General features: G+C 43.6%; 1 protein-coding gene across 1 annotated transcript in view; it reads left to right on the top strand.

The window, feature by feature from the left end:
- Positions 1 to 23,428, top strand: part of LOC145342826 (ADAMTS-like protein 1) — a 451,251-nt gene extending 427,823 nt beyond the window's left edge. Inside the window, exons 25-30 of the mRNA XM_080188292.1 lie at positions 5,768 to 5,980; positions 11,066 to 11,249; positions 12,826 to 13,033; positions 17,499 to 17,608; positions 19,733 to 19,953; positions 21,372 to 23,428. Of these exons, the coding sequence (XP_080044418.1) occupies positions 5,768 to 5,980; positions 11,066 to 11,249; positions 12,826 to 13,033; positions 17,499 to 17,608; positions 19,733 to 19,953; positions 21,372 to 21,484 (1,049 nt within the window). The 3' untranslated portion in view covers positions 21,485 to 23,428. The remainder of the gene's footprint in view (positions 1 to 5,767; positions 5,981 to 11,065; positions 11,250 to 12,825; positions 13,034 to 17,498; positions 17,609 to 19,732; positions 19,954 to 21,371) is intronic.
- The last annotated feature ends 371 nt before the right edge of the window (positions 23,429 to 23,799 follow it).

Here is a 23,799-nt window from a genome sequence, read left to right as displayed (position 1 = left end):
TGTGAGCTATTGTTCCACACCAGCGCTGTGAGCTATTGGTCCACACCAGCACTGTGAGCTATTGGTCCACATCGATGCTGCGTGCTATTGGTCCACACCAGCGCTGTGAGCTATTGGTCCACACCAACGCTGTGAGCTATTGTTCCACACCAGCGCTGTGAGCTATTGGTCCACACCAACGCTGTGAGCTATTGGTCCACACCAACGCTGCACGCTATTGGTCCACACCAGCGCTGTGAGCTATTGGTCCACACCAGTGATTTGAGCTATTGGTCCACACCAGCGCTGTGAGCTATTGTTCCACACCAGCGCTGTGAGCTATTGGTCCACACCAACGCTGTGAGCTATTGGTCCACACCAACGCTGCACGCTATTGGTCCACACCAGCGCTGTGAGCTATTGGTCCACACCAGTGATTTGAGCTACTGGTCCACACCAGCGCTGTGAGCTATTGGTCCACACCAGCGCTGTGAGCTATTGGTCCACACCAGCGCTGTGAGCTATTGGTCCACACCAGCGCTGTGAGCTATTGGTCCACACCAGCGCTGTGAGCTATTGGTCCACACCAGCGCTGTGAGCTATTGGTCCACACCAGCGCTGTGAGCTATTGGTCCACACCAGCGCTGTGAGCTATTGGTCCACACCAGCGCTGTGAGCTATTGGTCCACACCAGCGCTGTGAGCTATTGGTCCACACCAGCGCTGTGAGCTATTGGTCCACACCAGCGCTGTGAGCTATTGGTCCACACCAGCGCTGTGAGCTATTGGTCCACACCAACGCTGTGAGCTATTGGTCCACACCAGCGCTGTGAGTTTAGAGTTTAGAAGAATGAGGGGAGATCTCATTGAGACGTATAAGATGATGAATGGGATGGATAGGATAGAGGTGGAGAGACTCTTCCCGCTCAAAAAAGACAGTAGGACTAGGGGGCACAGCCTCAAGATAAAGGGGAGGCGGTTTAGAACGGAGTTGAGGAGGAACTTCTTCACTCAAAGGGTGGTGAATCTCTGGAATTCTCTGCCCGTTGAAGTGGTGGAGGCTGCCTCGCTAAATATTTTTAAGAAGCGGGTTGATGGGTTCTTGATAAGAGAGGGGATTAAGGGTTATGGGGAGAGGGCGGGAAAGTGGAACTGAGCCACAACAGATCAGCCATGATCTTATTGAATGGCGGGGCAGGCTCGAAGGGCTAGATGGCCTACTCCTGCTCCCATTTCTTATGTTCTTATGTTCTTATGTGAGCTATTGGTCCACACCAACGCTGTGAGCTATTGGTCCACACCAGCGCTGTATTATTGTCCACACCAACGCTGTGAGCTATTGGTCCACACCAGCGCTGTATTATTGTCCACACCAACGCTGTGAGCTATTGGTCCACATCAATGCTGTGCCCTATTGGCCCACACCAACGCTGCGCCCTATTGGTCCACACCAACGCTGTGTATTATTGTCCATACCAACGCTGCGCGCTATTGGTCCACACCAACGCTGCGCGCTATTGGTCCACACCAACGCTGCACGCTATTGGTCCACACCAACGCTGCGCGCTATTGGTCCACACCAATGCTGCGCGCTATTGGTCCCCACCAACGCTGTGAGCTATTGGTCCACACCAACGCTGTGAGCTATTGGTCCACACCAACGCTGTGAGCTATTGGTCCACACCAACGCTGTGAGCTATTGGTCCACACCAACGCTGTGAGCTATTGGTCCACACCAACGCTGTGAGCTATTGGTCCACACCAACGCTGTGAGCTATTGGTCCACACCAACGCTGTGAGCTATTGGTCCACACCAACGCTGTGAGCTATTGGTCCACACCAACGCTGTGAGCTATTGGTCCACACCAGCGCTGTGAGCTATTGGTCCACACCAGCGCTGTGAGCTATTGGTCCACACCAACGCTGTGAGCTATTGGTCCACACCAACGCTGTGAGCTATTGGTCCACACCAGCGCTGTGAGCTATTGGTCCACACCAACGCTGCATGCTATTGGTCCACACTAACTCTACGCGCTATTGGTCCACATCAGTGCTGCATCCTATTGGTCCACACCGATGCTCTGTGCTATTGGTCCACACCAACGCTGTGTGCTATCGGTCCACACTAACGCTGTGCACTATTGGTCCGCACCAGTGCTGTGAGCTAGTGAAGAATTTGTCAGTACATCGACGAGTACATCCTGGTCGAAGATTTGTTGGATGTAACCAAGAGTTTTTGGAAGTAACAATTTTAGTAGCTCGCTCCCTCATCGGCTCCAACACACACTGTTCAAGGAAACTATCCTGGCAGCATTCCAAGAACTCCTCCTCGAGCCCACCGTGTCCAACATGGGTCGACCAATCAATGTGTAGATTGAAATCCCCCATAATTACGGCCGTCCCATTCCTGCACGCCGCACTTATTTGCGTGTTAACAGCCCGCCTCATCTCCAGATCATTATTCGGGGGCCTATAGACGACACCCACCAGCGTCTTCCTCCCTTTGCTGTTCCTAATCTCCACCCACAACGATTCCACGTTCTGCTCCTTGGCTCCAATATCATCCCTTGCTACCACCCTGATGCTATCCTTAATCAGCAGAGCTACGCCCCCCCCTCTTTCCTCCTGCCTATCCTTCCTAAACACTTGATACCCCTGGACATTCAGCTCCCAGTCCCTGTCACCTTGCAGCCATGTCTCTGTAATGGCCACCAGATCGTATCCATTTGTGTCGATCTGCGCCACCAGCTCATCCACTTTATTCCGAATGCTTCGTGCATTCAGATAAAGTGCTTTCATCCCAGCCTTCACCTGGACCCTATTTGCCGTAACTCCACCAACCATACTCACGCCCCCTACTCCCTCTATTATTGGGACATCCTCGGCCTCTTCCCTTACCTGTACCCTCTCCTTCACTTTAGACCTCGTAAGGTCACCTACCCTCGCACCCTCCCCCCCCCCAATTAGTTTAAAGCCCTGTCTACAGTCCTCTTTACTCGATTCGCCAGCACTCTGGTCCCAGCACGGTTCAGACCAACCCCATCCCTCCCGAACAGGTCCCACCTACCCCAATACTGGTGCCAATGCCCCATAAATTCAAACCCATTCCCCCCACACCAATCCCTGAGCCACATTGTGGACCAGCCTGCTTTAATTTAATTAATTATCAGGTGGCCACACGGTGAAGCCTTCCATTGTTTGCTGGAGCAGACGAGTGAAGGAGCAGAGAGAGAGCTAAGATTTTACCTGTTAAAAACCTGTTTAAAATAAGTTTAAAGCACTTTGTTCTTTGTAGAACTGTTTAAAGCATTTATTTTATTGTATTTACTGCTTTAAGAATTCTGAGGGAGTGTTTAGGATCCTCTTGGGGAGAGTGATCATTGTATGGTGGAGTTTCTGATGCAGATGGAGGAGGAGAAAGTGGGTTCCCAGACACGCGTCCTTTGTTTGAAGAGAGGGGAGTATGGTAGGATGAGAGAAGAATTGGCGAATGTGGACTGGGGGAGTGCGTTGGAAGGTAGGTCTGCTGAGGAGCAGTGGAGGATCTTTAAGGAGATCTTTCTTGGTGCTCAGCAGAAATTTATTCCGATGGTCAAAAAGGACAGTAGGAAGAGAGGTAATAAGCCGTGGATAACGAAGGAGGTGAAGGAAAGTGTTAAATTAAAAGCGGAGGCGTTTAGAGTAGCTAAGAGTAGTGGGCGAGAAGAGGATTGGGAGAGGTTTAAATGTCAACAAAGATTGACAAAGAAGTTGATAAAGGAGGGTAGGAGAAACTATGAAGCTGGGCTAACGCTTAATATAAAAAAGGATAGCAAGAGTTTTTATAAATATATAAAAAGGAAGAGGCTGGCTAGGGTGAACGTTGGTCCTTTAGAGGATGAGAAAGGGGACCTAGTGGTAGGGGATGGGGATATGGCTAAGGTATTGAATAACTTTTTTGTTTCTGTCTTCACGGAGGAGGACGTGAATAATTTGCCGGGTGTTAGCAATGGAAAGGTGGTAGGACTGGAGGGTCTTAATGACATTACTGTTACTAGAGAGGTGGTGCTCGACAGACTGGAGGGGCTGATTGTGGACAAGTCCCCAGGACCGGATGGAATGCATCCGAGGGTTCTGAAAGAAATGGCGGAGGTTATAGTGGATGCATTCGTGGTTATTTTCCAGACGTCGCTGGATTCCGGGGAAGTGCCGGAAGATTGGAAAACGGCTAATGTTACGCCGTTGTTTAAGAAGGGTGGAAGGCAAAAGGCAGGGAATTATAGGCCGGTTAGTTTAACGTCTGTGGTAGGTAAAATGTTAGAATCCGTCATTAAGGAGGAAATAGCGAGGCATCTTGAGGGGAATTGCTTGATAGAGCAGACGCAACACGGTTTCATTAAAGGGAAGTCGTGTCTGACAAATTTACTGGAGTTCTATGAGGATGTGTCTAGGGCGGTCGATAGAGGAGAGCCGGTGGATGTGGTCTTTCTAGATTTTCAGAAGGCGTTTGACAAAGTACCTCATAAGAGGTTATTGCAGAAGGTCAGGGGACTTGGAGTTGGGGGTAGGGTGTTAGCGTGGATAGAGGATTGGTTGTCAAATAGGAGGCAGAGAGTGGGGGTCAACGGGTGCTATTCGGATTGGCGGATGTTGACTAGTGGAGTGCCCCAGGGGTCGGTGCTGGGGCCTCAGCTTTTTACCATTTATATAGATGATCTGGAGGAGGGAACCGAGTGTAGGGTGTCGAAATTTGCGGATGACACCAAGATTGGGGGAACAGCAAATTGTGCGGAGGGTGTGGAGAGTCTGCAGAAGGATCTAGATAGGCTGGGCGAATGGGCCAGGAAATGGCAAATGGAATTTAATGTTGGCAAGTGTGAGGTGGTCCACTTTGGTAGGAAGAATGGTAGGAAGGACTATTACTTACGTGGCGAAAAACTGCAGCAGGCGACGGTGCAGAGGGACCTCGGGGTCCTTGTGCATGAGTCGCAAAAACCCAGCTTGCAGGTGCAGCAGGTGGTCAGGAAGGCGAATGGGATGCTGGCCTTCATAGCGAGGGGGATTGAATATAAAAGTAGGGAGGTCTTGCTGCAGCTGTATAGGGCATTGGTGAGGCCGCAGCTGGAGTACTGTGTGCAGTTTTGGGCGCCGCACCTGCGCAAGGATATTTTGGCCTTGGAGGGAGTGCAGAGGAGGTTTACTAGGCTGATACCGGAGTTGAGGGGGTTGAACTATGAGGAGAGGCTGAATAAACTAGGCTTGTACTCGTTAGAGTTTAGAAGAATGAGGGGAGATCTCATTGAGACGTATAAGATGATGAATGGGATGGATAGGATAGAGGTGGAGAGACTCTTCCCACTGGAAAAAGACAGTAGGACTAGGGGGCACAGCCTCAAGATAAAGGGGGGGGCGTTTTAGAACGGAGTTGAGGAGGAACTTCTTCACTCAAAGGGTGGTGAATCTCTGGAATTCTCTACCCGTTGAAGTGGTGGAGGCTGCCTCGCTAAATGTTTTCAAGAAGCGGGTTGATGGGTTTTTGATGAGAGAGGGGATTAAGGGTTATGGGGAGAAAGCGGGAAAGTGGAACTGAGCCACGACAGATCAGCCATGATCTTATTGAATGGCGGGGCAGGCTCGAAGGGCTAGATGGCCTACTCCTGCTCCTATTTCTGATGTTCTTACGTTCTTATGAAATGAATGATTTTGATGTGCTGAATAGGAATGGGAATTAAGACTGAAATATGATTGAATGGTGCCAATATTTGTAATGCCAAGACATTGGTTCTGTTAATTATCATTTTCCATTTCAGGCTGTCCTGTTAAAGGCTATCCAAAACCCAGCATCAGCTGGCTACATAATGGCAAACACATAAACACTGGTTTAGGACAGAAATATCAAATCCTCGCTTCCCAACAGATCCTTCAGATTCTCTCCATCACAAAAGGACATGGAGGTGATTACAGCTGCATTACTCAAAATGACGCAGGAATCCTCACGTTACAGGTTACACTGGAGATAGCAGGTATGTTTCTTATATAAAACATCAATGACACATTCATGTGGCACTGTCCTCCCACTGGATTGACAAGAGGTAGATTTACAGCACATTCCCTCAAAGTTACTGAGGACATTCTCCATCTCTTCTGTGCCAAATAATTACTAAAGAGTGTTGGAAGGTTAAAAAACACAGAAATGTTGTCTTTTCATTACAGATTTCTGGGATGGCAGGATTGTCATAGGAGGAGAGATTGGGTTCACTGGTCTTGTGTTCACTGGAGTTTAAGAACATAAGAACATAAGAAATAGGAGCAGGAGTAGGCCATCTAGCCCTTCGAGCCTTCCCCGCCATTCAATAAGATCATGGCTGTTCTGAAGTGAATCAGTTCCACTTTCCCGCTTTCTCCCCATAACCTTTAATTCCCTTGCCTACCAAAAACCTATCTACCCATGACTTAAATATATTTAGCGAGGTAGCCTCCACCACTTCAACGGACAGAGAATTCCAGAGATTCACCACCCTTTGACTTAAGAAGTTCCTCCTCAACTCCGTTCTAAACTGTCCCCCCCTTATCTTGAGGCTGTGCCCTCTAGTCCTGCTGTCCTTTCTAAGCGGGAAGAATCTCTCTACCTCTACCCTATCCATCCCCTTCATTACCTTATACGTCTCTATAAGATCCCCCCTCAGCCTTCTAAACTCCAATGAGTACAGACTCAGTCTATTTAGTCTCTCTTCATAGTCCAACCCCCTCATCTCCGGTATCAGCCTAGTGAACCTCCTCTGCACTCCCTCCAAGGCCAATATATCCTTGCGCAAGTGCGGCAACCAAAACTGCACACAGTACTCCAGCTGCGGCCTCACCAGTACCCTGTACAGTTGCAGCAAGACCTCCCTACTTTTATATTCTATCCCCCTCGCTATGAAGGCCAGCATCCCATTCGCCTTCTTGATCACCTGCTGCACCTGCAGACAGGTAGAAGAATGAGAGATAATCTCATTGATAAAATGTAAAATTCTGACAGGGCTGGACTGACTGGATGCAATGATGTTGTTTCCTCTGGCTGGGGACAGGGGGAAGGTTCTAGAACAAAAGGTCTCAGTCTCAGGATGCAGGATAGGACATTTAGGACTGAGATGAGGAGAAATGTTTTCACTCCATAACAAACCTGTGGAATTTTTTTACCACAGAAAATTTGCAAAGGAAATAAATCGATTTCTAGATACTAAAGGTGTCAAGAGGTACGAAGAGCATGGCATTATATAGAGGCTCGTGATTTGGAGATGCCGGCGTTGGACTGGGGTAAACACAGTAAGAAGTCTGACAACACCAGGTTTAAATCCAACCGATTTATTTGATAGTAAACTCACAAGCTTTCAAGGTTTCCCTCTTCACCTGACGAAGAGGGTGTTGAACACCAGGCCTAAACCTGGTGTTGTCAGACTTCTTACTTATTATATAGAGGCTCAGCCAGGACCATGTTAAAAGGTGGAGCAGGTTTGAAGGTCAGCGTGCTCCTGTTTTCTATGTTTCTGTGGATTATGTTGTGATGGTTGGTGTGAGGCAACAGCGTTTAACAAACACTTTGCCTAATGTGTACATCTATTATGACGCAATCTTGTCACTTTTGACCGACTTTTCCAGCTCCAAATGTGAATTAATAAAATAATTGATTAATAGTGTTCAGTACCATTTGCAGCTCCTCACAAGCTGAAGCAGTCCATGTCCAAATGTATAAACACATGGACAATATCCAGGCTTGGGTTGATAAGTGGCAAATGACATTGGCGCTACACAAGTGCCAGGCAGTGACCATCTCCAATGAGAGAGAATCTACCCATATTCGCTTGATGTTGAACAGTACTACCACTGAATCCTGCACAATTAACATACTGGGCACTAATTAGAAAATTAATACAACCAGTCAGGTCAGAGACTGGCAATTCTGCACTGAGCAACTCATCACCTGACCCCCAAAGTCTGTCCACCATCCATAAGGCACAAGTCAGGAGTGTAGAAGATTAATCTCCACCTGCTTGGATGAGTGCAGCTCCAACCACCCTGAAGACAGTTCAGGAGCTCTTGATCACCATTCCATCCACGAGCTTAAAACATTCTCTCCTTCCACCACCAACATAAAATAGCAGTGGTGTCTACAAACACAAGATGCATTGCAACAACTCATCAAGGCTCCTTCAATAGCACCTTTCAAAACTGACTTCTGCCATTTAAAAAGACAAGGGCAGCAGATTCATGGCAACACCACCACCTGCCAGTACCCCTCCAAGTTACACATCATCCTGACTTGAAACTGTATCACTGTTCCTTCACTGTCACGGGGTCAAAATCCTGGAACTCCCTCCCTATAGTACTGTGGATGTACCTACACTTCAGGAACTGCAACAGTTCCAGAAGGTGGCTTACCACCAATTTCTCAGGCAATGAGGTATGGGCAGCAAATGATGGCCAATGACACCCTCGTCCCATTATCAAACAAAACTTGCACTATATATAGGCCTTTCAGGCCTGTAGGATCTTCTGGTCCTCTGATGGCGCGCCCTCCCTGCAGGTTTCCCAATGGCATGGGGGCACAGTCAATTGGAACTTCCTTTCATAGTGGCAGGGCCAGAAGGCTCCATCGGTGAACGAGTCAATGTCTCCCATTGCAAGAAACACACCACGGGAAGGCCAGAGAATTCCACCATAGTTTTTCAGAACCTCTCAACATCACAGAGCCCTTTACAATCAAGTAACTTCAATATTCATAAATAGCTGGTTACATTTTGACGGGATAAACAAAGGCAAATTCCTATGAAAATAAACAGGTTGGAGAGAACTGAGGAACACTGCTATATAAATCATTAAAAGTAACTCGCAGATAAATAAGGCCATGTTACAATGCAAACATAGCACTGAACTCATTTCTGGAGAAATGAAATTGAAATTCAGGGAGTTTATATTAAATTTGTGTAGAATCTTGACTAGAGCACACTTGAAGGACTACTAAAAATCCTAATTTCTATATTCCAGAAAGAATAAATAGCTAATGGAGAGGGGACAACAAAGATTTGCAATACCTGAATAATAACCCTGTTTGAACCTCAATGTTCTTTGCCCTGTAACCCAGGACAATTAGCAGACAATCAGTTCATGTGTATTTCTTTTCATCTAACTTATATTAATATTAATAAAATTCAGAACCAAAAGCAGAAAGTGCTGGGCAAATTCAGCAAGTCAGGCAACATCAGTGGAGAGAGAAACAGAGTTAATGTTTTGGGTCTGCTTGACCCTTCTACATTGTTGATGTAATTCAGATATTAGAGACCAAAAGAGAAAATGCTGGAAAATCTCAGCAGATCTGGCAGCAACTATAAGGAGAGAAAAGAATTGACGTTTCGAGTCCAAGTGACCCTTTATCAAAGCTAAAAGGTATAGAAAGTGGGAGATATTTATACTGCAGGGGAAGGGAATGAAAGATGAGTCATAGCCATAGAAACCAGGGGGAAAGGCTACTAATAGCTGTCCATAGAGAGAATAAAGGATGTGAATCCTTTAGCCATTCACACCCTTTATTCTCAGATGTCAGAGAGATTGTTCAGCCTCTAACCCACTGCCATCCTATCAAAATGATAGACTTGTGACAGGCTTCCATTCCAAGTCTTTTGGATGTGAGGCAAAAATATTGGCTGATTTATATTAAACTAATTTGATTTCAAGCTTAATCCATATCCTATTCTCTATCCAAACTCTTGTCAAAATAATGTTCTCCTCCAAACTCTTCATTGCTTTTGAAAAATGTTTTCAATAATAAAATTTGGTCTGGTCCATCATTGCTTTATTTTCTTCATTCATGGGATGTGGGTGTCACTGGCTAGCCGACATTTATTGCCCATTCCTCATTGCCTCTGGGAAAGTGATGGTGAACCACCTTTGTGGACTACTACAGTCACACTGTAAGCCCAACTCTGAAGGGTGTCTAAGATCCTTGAAACCTTGTATTATTGTTGGACTATGAGACATGCATCAGGTACCATGTATCTCAGACCATGGGACAATAACGCAAGAGCGAAACAAAAGAACTGGTCAGAGAAATCTCACCCATTTTATGTCAGCAGCAGACTTTAGAAATTGCTGCCCCCAACCTTATTGGAGATTTGGGTTGGAATTAAATCAGATTTGTTAGCTGATATTATGCCTTGAGAACTTGTACCTGCTTTGATTATTAAGTTAGAATCAATTTCATTTTCTTTGAGTGACTTTTCAAAACTAGTGAAATACGATGACATGAAGTATTTAATGGATGAGCCAACTGTTTCTCCATTGGATCCTCAGAATAATTGGGATGAGATGTTTGTTTTATTCATTCAAGGGATATGGGCATCAGGAGCCAAACCAGCATTTATTGTCCATACCTAACTGCCCTTGAGAAGGCGATGGTGAGCTGCCTTCTTGAACCACTGCAGTACATGTGGTGTAAGTACACCCATTGTACTGCTAGGGAGGAAGTTCCAGGATTTTGACCCAGTGACAGTGAAGGAATGGCAGTATATTTCCAAGTCAGGAACATGTGTCTTGGAGGGGAACTTGCACTGATGGTGTTCCTGTATATGTGCTGCTCTGGTCCTCCAAGGTGGTAGTGGTCGTAAGTTTGGAAGGTGATAATTGATTAACATTAATTTTGTTTTTTATTGTTATATTAATTTCATGATTCCGTGAAGATACTTTATCAGTTTGAAACAGTATCACATGTTGTGACCTTTTTTACACCCACACAATCTTAATACTTAGCTCTTAAACTTGTTGAATGAATGAAGCCTATATATTTCCAGAATAATCCCAGATACATTTATTTGGTTTCTGTGGTGTATATTCCTTTTTAATTTAATTATTTTGCTGAATTCAGAAGGAAAGCTGTGTGAAATACTTCTGTATTTATTATTTAATACCAAGATCAAAATGATAAGTGACATCAGAAATGTTGCAAGAATATTTGGTGTTAAGTGAAAATAGTAAAGAAATCTAGAAGCAGTATAGAGAATATTCATTGTTCAGTTAGACATTGAAACGAATTCACTATTGAGGCAACCTCAGTTCCAATGTTTTTGTGTTAGATTACCAATGGTTGACCGGTGAGTTCATGCCATGCTCAGCACCCTGTGGCAATAAAGGTTTGCAATTTCCAATACTGAAGTGTCTACGGGACAACAGCATTGAAGTTGACAAGTCCCATTGCAAGGACAAGCCTCAACCAGACATCCACGCAGTTGCATGTAATATAAGGGATTGTCTACCACGGTTAGTAAACAATCTAAATATCTGTGGGTTATGATAATTATTTTTCATAACTTTGGGAAATAATCAATAATCTGGTATTGAAAAGTGTAATTGGTCCTTATGCTGTAATATAATGTAGGAAATGAATTGTACTATCAGGCGACTTGCAATGTCCTAGCATTGGGGGTTTTAAGTGGTTTGCACGTGTAAATTCAAAGTAACACATAGCAGGTGTACTCAAGGAGTTCTGGCCTGCACAAAGCTCTTAGAGCAAAACTAAACAATGCTTTCATCTTCCACTTAATTTCTTTGGTGGAACCTGAACCATCCTGCAATGATCAGTGGATTTGAAGAGTAATACTCTTCAAGGATATTTGTCAAGTCATTGCCATGATTTATTATCTAGGTATTATCTAGAGTCGGGATCAGTACCTTCAAGAAGAAGTTTGAAATGCAACAGTTATGCAGTGAATGTTAGCTCAGTAGATGCAAGGTGGTAAGTTCAGGTCCAAGTGTGACCTCAGTCCAGGTAGCTTGCTGTAACAGGTGAATGTATACATTTTCAGTTTGGAACCTTGATAAGTTCACACATCTTGGCAAGGGAACTGAATTTCATTAAGTAGTTAAATGATGATTTATGCAGATCAAATATGGAAGTAAATGCAAAGGGATTTGGGGTGAATGATTTATTCTGCTAGCCAACAGTGATTGCAATCAGAGTGTAAAATGGTTCAAGGGGGAATGGAAAGGGGTTAGACAGGGATTTAAACAGGGATTTTGTAATAGGGCACCTTGCATTTGATCATTCCACTCCATTCGCCTTCTTGATCACCTGCTGCACCTGCAAAAACCCAGTCTGCAGGTGTAGCAGGCGATCAGGAAGGCGAATGGAATGTTGGCTTTTATAGCGAGGGGGATTGAGTATAAAAGCAGGGCGGTCTTGCTGCAACTGTACAGGGCACTAGTGAGGCTGCAGCTGGAGTACTGTGTGCAGTTTTGGTCGCCGCACTTGCGGAAGGATATTTTGGCCTTGGAGGGAGTGCAGAGGAGGTTTACGAGGCTGATACCAGAGATGAGGGGGTTGGACTATGAAGAGAGACTAAATAGACTGGGTCTGTATGCGTTGGAGTTTAGAAGGCTGAGGGGGGATCTTATAGAGACGTATAAGATAATGAAGGGAATGGATAGGGTAGAGGTGGAGAGATTTTTCCCACTTAGAAAGGATAACAGGACTAGGGGGCACAGCCTCTAGATAAGGGGCGGGCGGGGGGGGGGGGTGCAGTTTAGATCGGAGTTGAGGAGAAACTTCTTCACTCCAAAGGGTGGTGAATCTCTGGAATTCTCTGCCCGTTGAAGCGGTGGAGGCTACCTCGCTAAATATATTTAAGTCACGGGTAGATAGGTTTCTGATAGGCAGGGGGATTAAGGGTTATGGGGAAAAAGCGGGAAAGTGGAACTGATCCACTTCAGATCAGCCATGATCTTATTGAATGGCGGGGCAGGCTCGAAGGGCTAGATGGCCTACTCCTGCTCCTATTTCTTATGTTCTTATGTTCTTATGTTATCAAAGATTGTCTCTTGCAACGACCATCTGTAGGTGGATTGTGAGCAGTTGGTCCCCTTGTTCTCAGCACTGTGGGGGAGGTACACAGCGGCGTCTGGTCAGTTGTCAGAAGGTAACAGCAGCTGGAATACTTCGGGATCTGTCGCCAGGCTTCTGTGCTCAGTCTGGAAAGAAACCAGCAGATTCCCAAACCTGTAACCGGCAACCATGTTCAGAATGGTCCACATCAAGTTGGGGACAGGTTCGTACCAACTGTGAAACATAATGTTAACAATGATGTCTACGCTCCATTGGAAATAGCATTTATTCATTTTATATCAAGTTTGTTCCCAAACTTGGTGCTGAAAATGTGTAATGTTTAGCACTTGTTTAACAAACTTTGTATCTTGTGTGGTCTCATGGTGATCATGTTTTAACTCTGGGAGCACAGCCAGTGTTGAGAGGGTTAGGCAGCTGGACTTTGAGCAGCAGGCCTTTGGCAGTGAAGGTATACGTATGTGGCACCCCGTTGGAAATGACTGTGAGCTTCAAGAAGAGTCACTGTCGGGACCTGAATCTAACTCACCCATTCGGTCCAGAAAACTGATCTGCCTGTCCCGTATCACTAAGTCACTTTAAAAATGTGGCAGGAAGTTCTACACTTTGATCATTAACACGGGGTCCCTACCACATCCAGTTTATTTGCTTAACAGCTGTTGTATGTAAATATCAAGTGCAGTTAAAATGTACATTTATTAGCTCTAGGCTTTTTTTTACACTTTCAGCAATTAACATTTACTATTAATATTATTTAATATTAATCTCTCCAACACAGAACAGCCAGGTGACCCAATCGCCTGACCAACAATCCCACGACAACCATTGAGCATCTCTTTCACAGCCAGGTTTTTTTTTAATGTCTCAAAGTTAAATAAAATGATCTGCTTCCTAATCCTGAATTTTAGATTGCCCGTTCCTTTCTAAATTGAAAGCCGAGAGTTGAGACTAATCTGTGACTTCAACAGATTTAACAGATTCCTTGTGGTAAATAAAACAGATAAATGTGGAATGATACAAAGACAAAGGGCAGTTTGAGCAGTCAATGCAGCTACAGTGGCAAAGCAGCAAGAGAAGTGAGAGGCAAATTCACACACACATAAACTGCATCATTCAGCAAAAAGCCGTTAAATTAGGAGTTTTTTTTATTAAAATCAGTCCACCGGCATGGACAAGTTGGGCTGAAGAGTCTGTTTTCGTGCTGTGAGCCTCTATGACTCTGCCAGAAGTTGGAGTTCCCAACGTCAGCGAACTTTATTTGGGATTGTGATCGTGTCCAACTTCACAGCTCCGATATATGGTAAAGTAAAAGTAAAGTTTATTTATTAGTCACAAGTAAGGCTTACATTAACACTGCAATGAAGTCACTGCGCAATTCCTCTAGTCGTCACAGTCTGGCGTCTGTTCAGGTCAATGCACTCAACCAGCGTATCTTTCAGAATGTGGGAGGAAACCGGAGCACCCGGAGGAAATCCATGCACGGGGAGAATGTGTAAGCTCCACACAGACAGTGACCCAAGCCGGAAATCAACCCGAGTCCCTGACGCTGTGAAGCAGCAGTGCTAACCACTGTGCTACTGTGCCGCCTGGGTGCTTCTAAGAAGCAAATACACTTGACAGCAGTTGTGGCTGACACGAAACCATTGCCCTTCCATTAACTCTTTGGTATTAACCTTATTGATGACCATAATGGGGGTTAATGATAACATGGCCGGTTTATAGAGTTTGCCAGAGCTTCAAATGAAATCAGCACAAATGTTACTTCTCCCTTGTGTGTTTGGTTCTGAATGGCTGGCTCCTGTGCTAAGGCCTTTCTGATTCCTCTCAGGAGTTCGAAATACTGCTGATTGGTGAAGGAAATGAACAATTTGAACTGCCAAGTAAATGGAGTGAGGCTGAAACATTTAACAGTCTCTCCCCTCTCTGCCTTTATTTGATTTTTCACATCATTGTCATAAAAGAGGGAAAATAGGCATCAAAATGTACAGTTCTCAGGATAATTGTTGGTGGGAGTGGGAGTTCAGGTATGGTTATTTTTGCCTGTAATTAATTATAATTACTTAGTTTATCCCTCAGTAGCCTAGTCTGTGGTTACCAGTGAAATCAAGTTTTCTTGTCTAAAAACTGGGAGTTGCTCCGATGCCAACCACCGAACATACATTTTTATTTTTAACTTTGTAAAAGACCCAAAGGCATTTCTATGAATATTTTTGTGGTCTTAACTAATTTTAATTTAAGCCTAAATCCATGTCTCTTTCTGCTTCAGTTTAATCACTGTCACATGTGGGAGTAAACTTGAATTTAATCTATGCGCTTCAAATGGAAATGAAATGGCTCAGTAGCCAGTTGCAAGTTAGCTGATTGTTTAGACGGAGTGCGATTCTCCTGGTGTTATTCTTGTTTCTTGTCACATGATTTCACGGTTGAAAAATTTAGTGATTGGCTCTGATTCAACAACATGATATTGGCCGGAATCAGACAGCCAGTCACACCCTGCCATTGAGAAGGGAGAATTCGGCACTCGGCCAAATCTCCATTCACTGCAGCAAGAGCAGACAATCCTAGCTGCAGGTGAGGTCACAGAATTCAATCATTAATTAAGTCTGTTAGCAAATTTGAGCAAAGTTCTTCTATTGATAATGATCAATAAAACTAACCTCCATTTGGTGAATTACAAAAGAACAGGAAACAATAACTTACCTCTTACCATAATTCGAACCCGGAATTACTCTGTGTGAGACTGCACCCTGGACCCTCACACACATAAGAACATAAGAAATAGGAGCAGGAGTAGGCCATCCAGCCCTTCGAGCCTGCCCCGCCATTCAATAAGATCACGGCTGATCTGTCGTGGCTCAGTTCCACATTCCCGCCCTCTCCCCATAACCCTTAATCCCCTCTCTTATCAAAAACCCATCAACCCGCTTCTTAAAAATATTTAGCGAGGCAGCCTCCACCACTTCAACGGGCAGAGAATTCCAGAGATTCACCACCCTTTGAGTGAAGAAGTTCCTCCTCAACTCCGTTCTAAACTGCACCCCCTTTATCTTGAGGCTGTGCCCCCTAGTCCTACTGTCTTTTCTGAGCGGGAAGAGTCTCTCCACCTCTATCCTATCCATCCCATTCATCATCTTATACGTCTCAATGAGATCTCCCCTCATTCTTCTAAACTCTGACGAGTACAAGCCCAGTTTATTCAGCCTCTCAACACAGAGGAGCTCTCATTTTGCAAGGCAAAAGCCTTTCATAATGTCATTCATAGTGGCATTTGTGTCGGCCACAGCAAAAGCCTGTGCTTGGACGAAGGAGGTTTGGAATTATTTTTCTGATGCAAGTGGCATCACCTTTTGTTTTGCATTGTCTGTAATTCACGTAAAGGTCAAGGATAAGGTGTAAAGCTCAACAAATTGATTTTGTGTATGTAACAAAGAGGACAAGAGCATTGACAAACTAAAACAAGAGGAAATGAATCAAGTGAAATTGTCCCAGTAAAGCACATGGCTTTGATTAATTTCTGACACAGTCACAGCAACTATTTTACCTTGAACAGTTTTACAAGTCCTCAGGTTATTTCAGAATTGACAGGTTGTTTTTACATTAAGGTTAATATGTAAAATATGGGAGCCCAGGTTTCAGGTGCAATTTAATATAATCATCCACAATTTGATAAAGTTGTAAAACAAGGTAGGTCTTTGATCTTAATAAATGTAGCTTTTGAAAATAGTGTCACATAATCAAACATTCTCAAACCGCCACACTTGTGAACTTTAGCATCATGCCCCTAGGATTTACAGTGCAAACGTTTTTCAATGATGTATCACATGTCTAAAATTCCCCAGTGCCCATGGGGCCTTCAGACGGAAAGATTACAACTTTGCAATCACTTTAACCCTTTTGGCTAGAAGGATGTCACTGGAACATGGGATCTTGCATGGTTGGGGTGAAGGCATTGGGAACATTAGGAGTGGGCGGCAGTGAAAGTGGGAGGGACCTTTGAGGAAATCTGTGGCTGGGATTGCGAGCGATCACTGGAGTTGGATGCCCGGAAGAGCGGTGGGGAAGGCTGAGGGGAGCGAGTGGGGATCCTGGGAAGGCAGTGACTGGAGTCCTGAGGAATTAGGGTGAGGGGTGCAAGGAGCAAAAAGTGGGAGGTCTGCTGGTGTCAAGTACAGGGGTGGGGGAGAGTGATGCTGTGGAGTTGGGGGGGTGGTATTCCTGGGAGAGGGAAAGGAGTAATCATGGGTTCCAGGTAGAGAAGGACTTGGAAAACAGGAGTGGGATTTGAGGAGAGTTAGGATGGGGGTGAGTGCCAATTAGAACAGTGGGAATGGATATCGGGGAGAATCGAAGGGAAGAGGCAGTAATCTATGACTTTAATAATAATTGACTCAGAGATTCCTGTTCCTCACGGTCTATAAGAAAACCTTTAAGTACGGAAGGAATACTGCACTGTAAGAGATGCTGAGATGAGGCCTGGACTTGCCTCTATTATCATATAAATTTTTATATTCAAACTACAAGAGATTAACTGGTCAATGGGTAATTATAATCATTAACATCGAAAAATGGACTTATTGGGAATTTTGCCAGTTGCTACTATAGCCAATGAAGATTTGGGTGATGAGAATAGCATTGGATTAAACTGTGATATAAAATGTTCCTTTAAATAGTGCACTAGCCATTGTGTGGGACTGAGGCTGGGAGTTCAACGTCGCCATGTATTCTGTCGGTCACAGAATGGAACAAAGTTACCTTCTCACCAATGCAGCAATAACACAAGGTATTCGACCTTTCAATCTATCATGAGAGTTTGTGACCATGTTTCAGTACTGAACTTGTTATCTTATACTGAGTGAATTATTCAGTACTCATGTGATGGAACATACGAAATAGGAGCAGGAGCAGGCTATTCTACCCCTGAAGGCGGCCTTCAATTCAATTGGATCATGGCTGATCGGTTTGTGTTGAGTTCTACATTCCCCATTTACCTGCAAGAAGCTTTGACTCCTTTGCCGAATAAGAATCTATCTATCTCCATCTTAAAAATATTCAGTAACACCATTTCCACTGCCTTCTGAGGCAGAGAGTTCCAAAGTTGCAAAACCCTCTGAGAAATACATTCTGCTCATTTCTAATTTTAAAACAATGAGTTTTGGACATGCCTACATGAGGAAACATTCAAATAATGTTTTAATGTTATAAGACAGATTTCTGAAATGTAATGTAACTTTTACCTAGTCAGCAAAGACTCCAAATTCTATTGATCAAAGTAAGAAGCACACAAAGCAAATGATTTTTATGTACGAGTATCATAAGAACATAAGAAATAGGAGCAGGAGTAGGCCATCTAGCCCTTCGAGCCTGCCCCGCCATTCAATAAGATCATGGCTGATCTGAAGTGGATCAGTTCCACATTCCTGCTTTCTCCCCATAACCCTTAATTCCCCTGTCTATCAGAAATCTATCTACTCATGACCTAAATATATTTAGCGAGGTAGCCTCCACCACTTCGACGGGCAGAGAATTCCAGAGATTCACCACCCTTTGAGTGAAGAAGTTCCTCCTCAACTCCGATCTAAACTGCCCCCTCCCTATCTTGAGGCTATGTCTGCTAGTCCTGCCTACCTTTCTAAGCGGGAAGAATCTCTCTACCTCTACCCTATCCATCCCCTTCATTATCTTATACGTCTCTATAAGATCCCCCCTCAGCCTTCTAAACTCCAACGAGTACAGACCCCATCTATTTAGTCTCTCTTCATAGGCCAACCCCCTCATCTCCGGGGTTAGCCAATGAAGAGAGATTGAATGGACTGGGTCTGTACTCGTTGGAGTATTTAATTCACATCCAATATCACCGCATTAGAAGCATTGTAACTTGACATCACCCTGTTTGCACAAAGGTTTTCACTTATTTTGAAGACAGTATCTTTTTATTCCTCTCTGTCAATCACATAAATACACATTTTGGTATTTTCTTCCCTTTAGGTTGTTACTTCCCCAACATTTCACATTGAGAGTGTGGTGTGGGACATTTCACAGCTTGTGAATATCTCGTTTTGTCTAAAAATGCCCCTCACCTGGGATGCTGAGCCTATGGCCTTGGCCATCACGGCTTCATGTCAGCCCACATTTTGGCCATTCCTATTTAAAGCACTCATCTCACCTAGACCCTGAAACAGAAATGATAAGTTCACATAAAGTAATTGAACCTTTTAAGTAAAGTAAAAATCTGAAACTCATACAGAAAATTCTGGAAATGCAATGATTATTGGATCACTTGGTAACTGAAAGCGAGGGTTTCAGCTGGCAGCGCTTCTGTTTGAATCTCATCAATTTTAATTTCCATAGATTTAGAACTGTACCATTTAGGTTTTGAATAGGAACTCAGGAAGAGAGAGCGGGACAGTCGGCTGGACTCTTCAGCCTTAGCTCAAGTCCGGCCAGACCACAAAGAGGAAATCTGATAGAGAGGCTTCATATCATAGAATCCCTGCAATGCAGAAGGCAGGCATTTGGCCCATCCACTCTGCAACCACTCTCCAACGGAACATTTTAACCAGGGCCACTCCCAGTCCTATTCATATCACCTCACGTATTTACCCCACTAATCCCCTAACCTACACATCTTGGGACACTAAGGGGTAATTTAGCTTGGCGAATCCCTCTAATTTCTGCATCTTTGGTCTGTGGGAGGAAACTGGAGCACCCAGAGAGAGAGTGTGTGAACTCCAGATAGACAGTTACCCAAGGCTGGAATTGAAACCGGGTGCCTGGCGCTGTGAGGCAGCTTTGGTAGCCACTGTGATATCCAGAGTATATAAAGGGTAGCAATGCCAAGAACGCAATTGAAAATATATCCTGTTTATTTGATTATGGTCTCATTAATGTAGCTTGTTGCTTGTAGGCCACTCAGCAGGCAGAACTGTACCTCAGATCTCTGTACTGTCCAATGGCGCAGCAGTCCCTGGACACCATGCACCTCTTCCTGTGGGAATTATGGCTTTCAGTCCAGGCGGGTGGAATGTATACATCTGCAGACAGCCCAACAAGTGAGAGAACAATTCTGCTCCTGGAAGCAGAGGCCCGTGAACTGGCAGAGATGCAACATCATCCCATGTGAAAAATGTGAGTTCCAGCTTGACAGCAAGCTGAAATTTAAGAAAAAAACTTCTTGATTTCAGCTTTCTGCAATACTTTTCTTTTGTGCTTAATCTGACATGTATGTTGTTGATGAATTATAAACATCAAAATTGTTGATAATGCATGTGGTGAAATGGTAAAATCTGAATTGATAACAATGACTTGTTAGAGCACAGAGTCCCTAACACTGGTCCTACCTGCTTTCAGACAGGCTCTGCGTATAATTGAGAAGCTTGGGACACCTGCTCTGCCCATGCATTCAGCTGGTTTCCCCCATCAATCACATCACCCACTGACGCGCCGCTAATGAGTTCCTTAACAGCCCGATCTGGCATTCAGCATAAATTGAGCAAGATCGTGGGGCCATTCTCCCTCTGACCTACTCAACATGGCTGGCAACAGGAGGAGCTTCAGGAAACTGGCACACCAGCTGATACCAGCATTTTAGCCCATCTGGCTCCAATCATGCCCCCAACAGGATCCAAAGATTCAGCCTAAGAGAGGTTTGAGACTTTTGGGGATCAGTTAGGACTTGTTCCAACCTACGCAATGAAGATGAATACCTGAGATTCAGTAAGAGATCATTACGTGGTGCAGAGAGGACACATTTTAAAATCATAGGGCTGTAAGTGTTCAACGGTTCACTCATCTGTGAAAGTTAGCAACAGACAGAAGTTCGAACACGAGAGAGTGCAAAACGCTAAAGTAGAATCTGGGCTGCTGTTTCCAAAGAACGTGAACTGTACTTCACTTATTGAATCTCACGATGGAAGAATCTATACGTAGCTTTTTAGTGTCGAACCAGGGGTTTAAGGTCCATCCAACCAGGCATTTGAAGACCTAGGTCACGTCTCTTTCTATCCTATTTTTTCAGTGACAGAATTTGGATCCTACCTTATCACTCAGTTGGTTTGGGGGTTAAGATTCTATCTTGCTTTTCTCTGCACTTTCTCCAGTACATCACTACCCGTAGAAGGGCAGATAGAAGAGTCAATCCATAAAAGTAAATTACTGTAGATGCAGTTGCTTAGACAAAGGGTCATCCGGACTCGAAACATCAGCTCTTTTCTCTCCTTACAGATGTTGCCAGACCTGCTGAGATTTTCCAGCATTTTCTCTTTTGGTAGAAGAGTAAATCTGTTGCTCTCACTGAGAAAGAATTCCAATCCTTACCCAAATTAAGCACAGAACCTCACTGAGTGTATATTACCGATTCACATAATGTTGAAGTAATGACAATCACCCTGGTATTTAATCAAGTCATTACTAAGAATTTCACATCGACTGGATTCTTTCTGAGAATGATCACCTGGTGTGACTGGAACAAATTCTAATTGATTGGTATTTGTGGCAAGATGAAAAGTTTATTATTTTGTATAATTTTTTTCTTTCCTTACCCACAGCGGAATGCAGAGATACAACCAGATACTGTGAAATGGTGAAGCGGCTAAAACTGTGCCTCCTGTCCCAGTATAAACTGCGCTGCTGTGAATCTTGCAGACACATCTCAAAATGATAATTCTATCATTTATTCACTCACAATGAAACATTGGGGAAAAACCAGCTTGAAATGGATGAATTGTTTTCAAATTTCAGTGCTTCCTGTGTTTTTATATAGTGAGAGATAATATTTCCATGGCTGCTTGAAGCATTTGAATAGAGAAGAATCTGTCTGTGGCCATTCAGCCATTGTAGAGCTGTTACAATACGTTTAGAGACGTAACGTTCCTTCATTAACGTTCAGTTTTGGATGAGTGCTTCAGCTGTTTTGACGAGTGCTGTTGTAGCACTGACATAATGCCGGATCAGAGTCTTTGCGATGGACTAGTTCTAGAACTACCTTTTCACCTATCAAAGTCCAAGGAAACCGTATATATTATAGTTATATATATGTATATTTTCTACTTGGACTGTTTCGTGGGAATTTCTGCTCAGATCTTTTACAGAATGTTGCAAATAATCCAATTTTCTTACAGACTCGCAGCAATCACATTGCTGTAACCTCGAAGAGGAAATGGAACCAAATAGATTTAAGCATGACAAGTGGTTTTGGAATACACCACTTATATTTGAAAGGAAATGCAGTATTACTGAGAGGAAGGGTCAGGAGAAGAACCAATTATTTACTTTGTTCAACATCTATCATAGATTTAAGCCAACTGGTCAAGTAAGCATGATCTATTAGCAATCTTGGAGCAGGATATTAATCTCATCTGAATGATATCAGAATCACAGACAATACTTCTGTCAAAACAAAGCCCTGAATTCAGTCATTTCCCACTGAAATTAGGTCAGCAACTTGGAAAACTCAGGAGGAATTTAAGAAAATAAGAAGCAAAAATCAGTAAAAATAATCATTCAGTTCCAAAATCTGGGAACGGGTCGAACAGACGATGCAAGAAGCAGCACGTATATTCACATGCTTTTTCTTGAGGAAATATGTTCAGATGATCTCTGGGGAGTGTTCAGACAATAAACATGACGCTATCCTATTACTTCTCATTACTCATTACAGATTTATTGTGAAGATTTTTTCAACTGCAATTATCCAAGGGTTCCCTCTCCCATTGGAAAATATCCCTGCCAACATTTCTGATTTCCCTCTCTCATTTCCTATTTTATTTTTGGTTTCTGATATTTTGTGTCAGGTTCTGTATAGCTAACCTGTGACGTTGAATTTATAATCTGAATTTTAAAATTGAAGCAGCATAGTTCATTTATTTGAAGCTGTATTTCTTCTGAGACTTTTTCCTTTCTCGGTATACAATGGTACCAACATTCTCTGGTCCCTTCCTCCAGCCAACCAACTGACCGTTCCCCCAACCAACTGTCCCTGCAATCAACCATTGCCTCACTGTTCCCCATTCACCAGGACAGACTGATTATTTGTACTGAACTCTCTTATTGACATTAAACATCTAAGTGGTGTCCAATCAGAGTCCTCGTTGACACTCTATTGTACACCTGTCCTAAGATTCAGTAATGCAGGAGCAGAAACAGGATGCTAATGTTGCAGCATCGAGTATAAGGTTTAGATAAATCCTCCATCCACTGATCTATTCAGAGAAATAAAGAGAGAGGTTAATTATTCATCAAGTTTTTAGCTGCAGAATGGTTATCACAATCCACCATTAAAAATCATTTACATTGTTTCAGGGGCTTGGGTTCAGCAATGAAGCAAGAATGCCTGACACTGACCTCAAAGAAAGGTTTGCCGAAAAGTCCAGTGAGCTCTGTTAGCCCTCCAACTGATTGTAGCATTGTTAAATGGGGATTCCCTGCATGCAGATCCAGTTCAAGCTGTCTTAACCACCAATCACATTAAATACAATAATTCTCATAGACAGCCAATCAGGACAGGAAAGGGAGTATATAAAATAATCTTAATACATTTTACACAGAGCAAAATAAAGATCAGGACATAATTGTGAGATGAAGGAGGAAGCTTAAATATCGTAAAACTTTATATATATATATATATATATATATATATATATTAAAAGCTCTTGTTTAAATAAAAGTGAGAATTAATTCGAATGAAGACAGTTAACAACATTTCACTCCTTCAAGGGTAGCTTTATCATTCAACAATATTTATTACTCATCAGCATTAAAAATCCTATTAGAATCAATTAAAGAATGTATAATATTTTAACAATGATTATGCGATCAGAAATGAAAAGATCTTGTGCATCAGTTCATTGGCTGATTTCCCAGCTCCCTGAGTAGGTGGAAGGTGACTCCATAGCATTGCATCTCACAGATCAGTGAGTTAGACACTCAGACGTCAATCTGCACTTGTGCTAATTCCTGAAGTTGTGTTCAGTGTGC

Source organism: Carcharhinus amblyrhynchos, chromosome 5, assembly GCF_965287045.1.
Source record: "Carcharhinus amblyrhynchos chromosome 5, sCarAmb.v2.hapA, whole genome shotgun sequence".
NCBI classification, from domain to species: Eukaryota; Metazoa; Chordata; class Chondrichthyes; order Carcharhiniformes; family Carcharhinidae; genus Carcharhinus; species Carcharhinus amblyrhynchos.
This window is presented reverse-complemented; position numbering and strand designations above follow the sequence as displayed.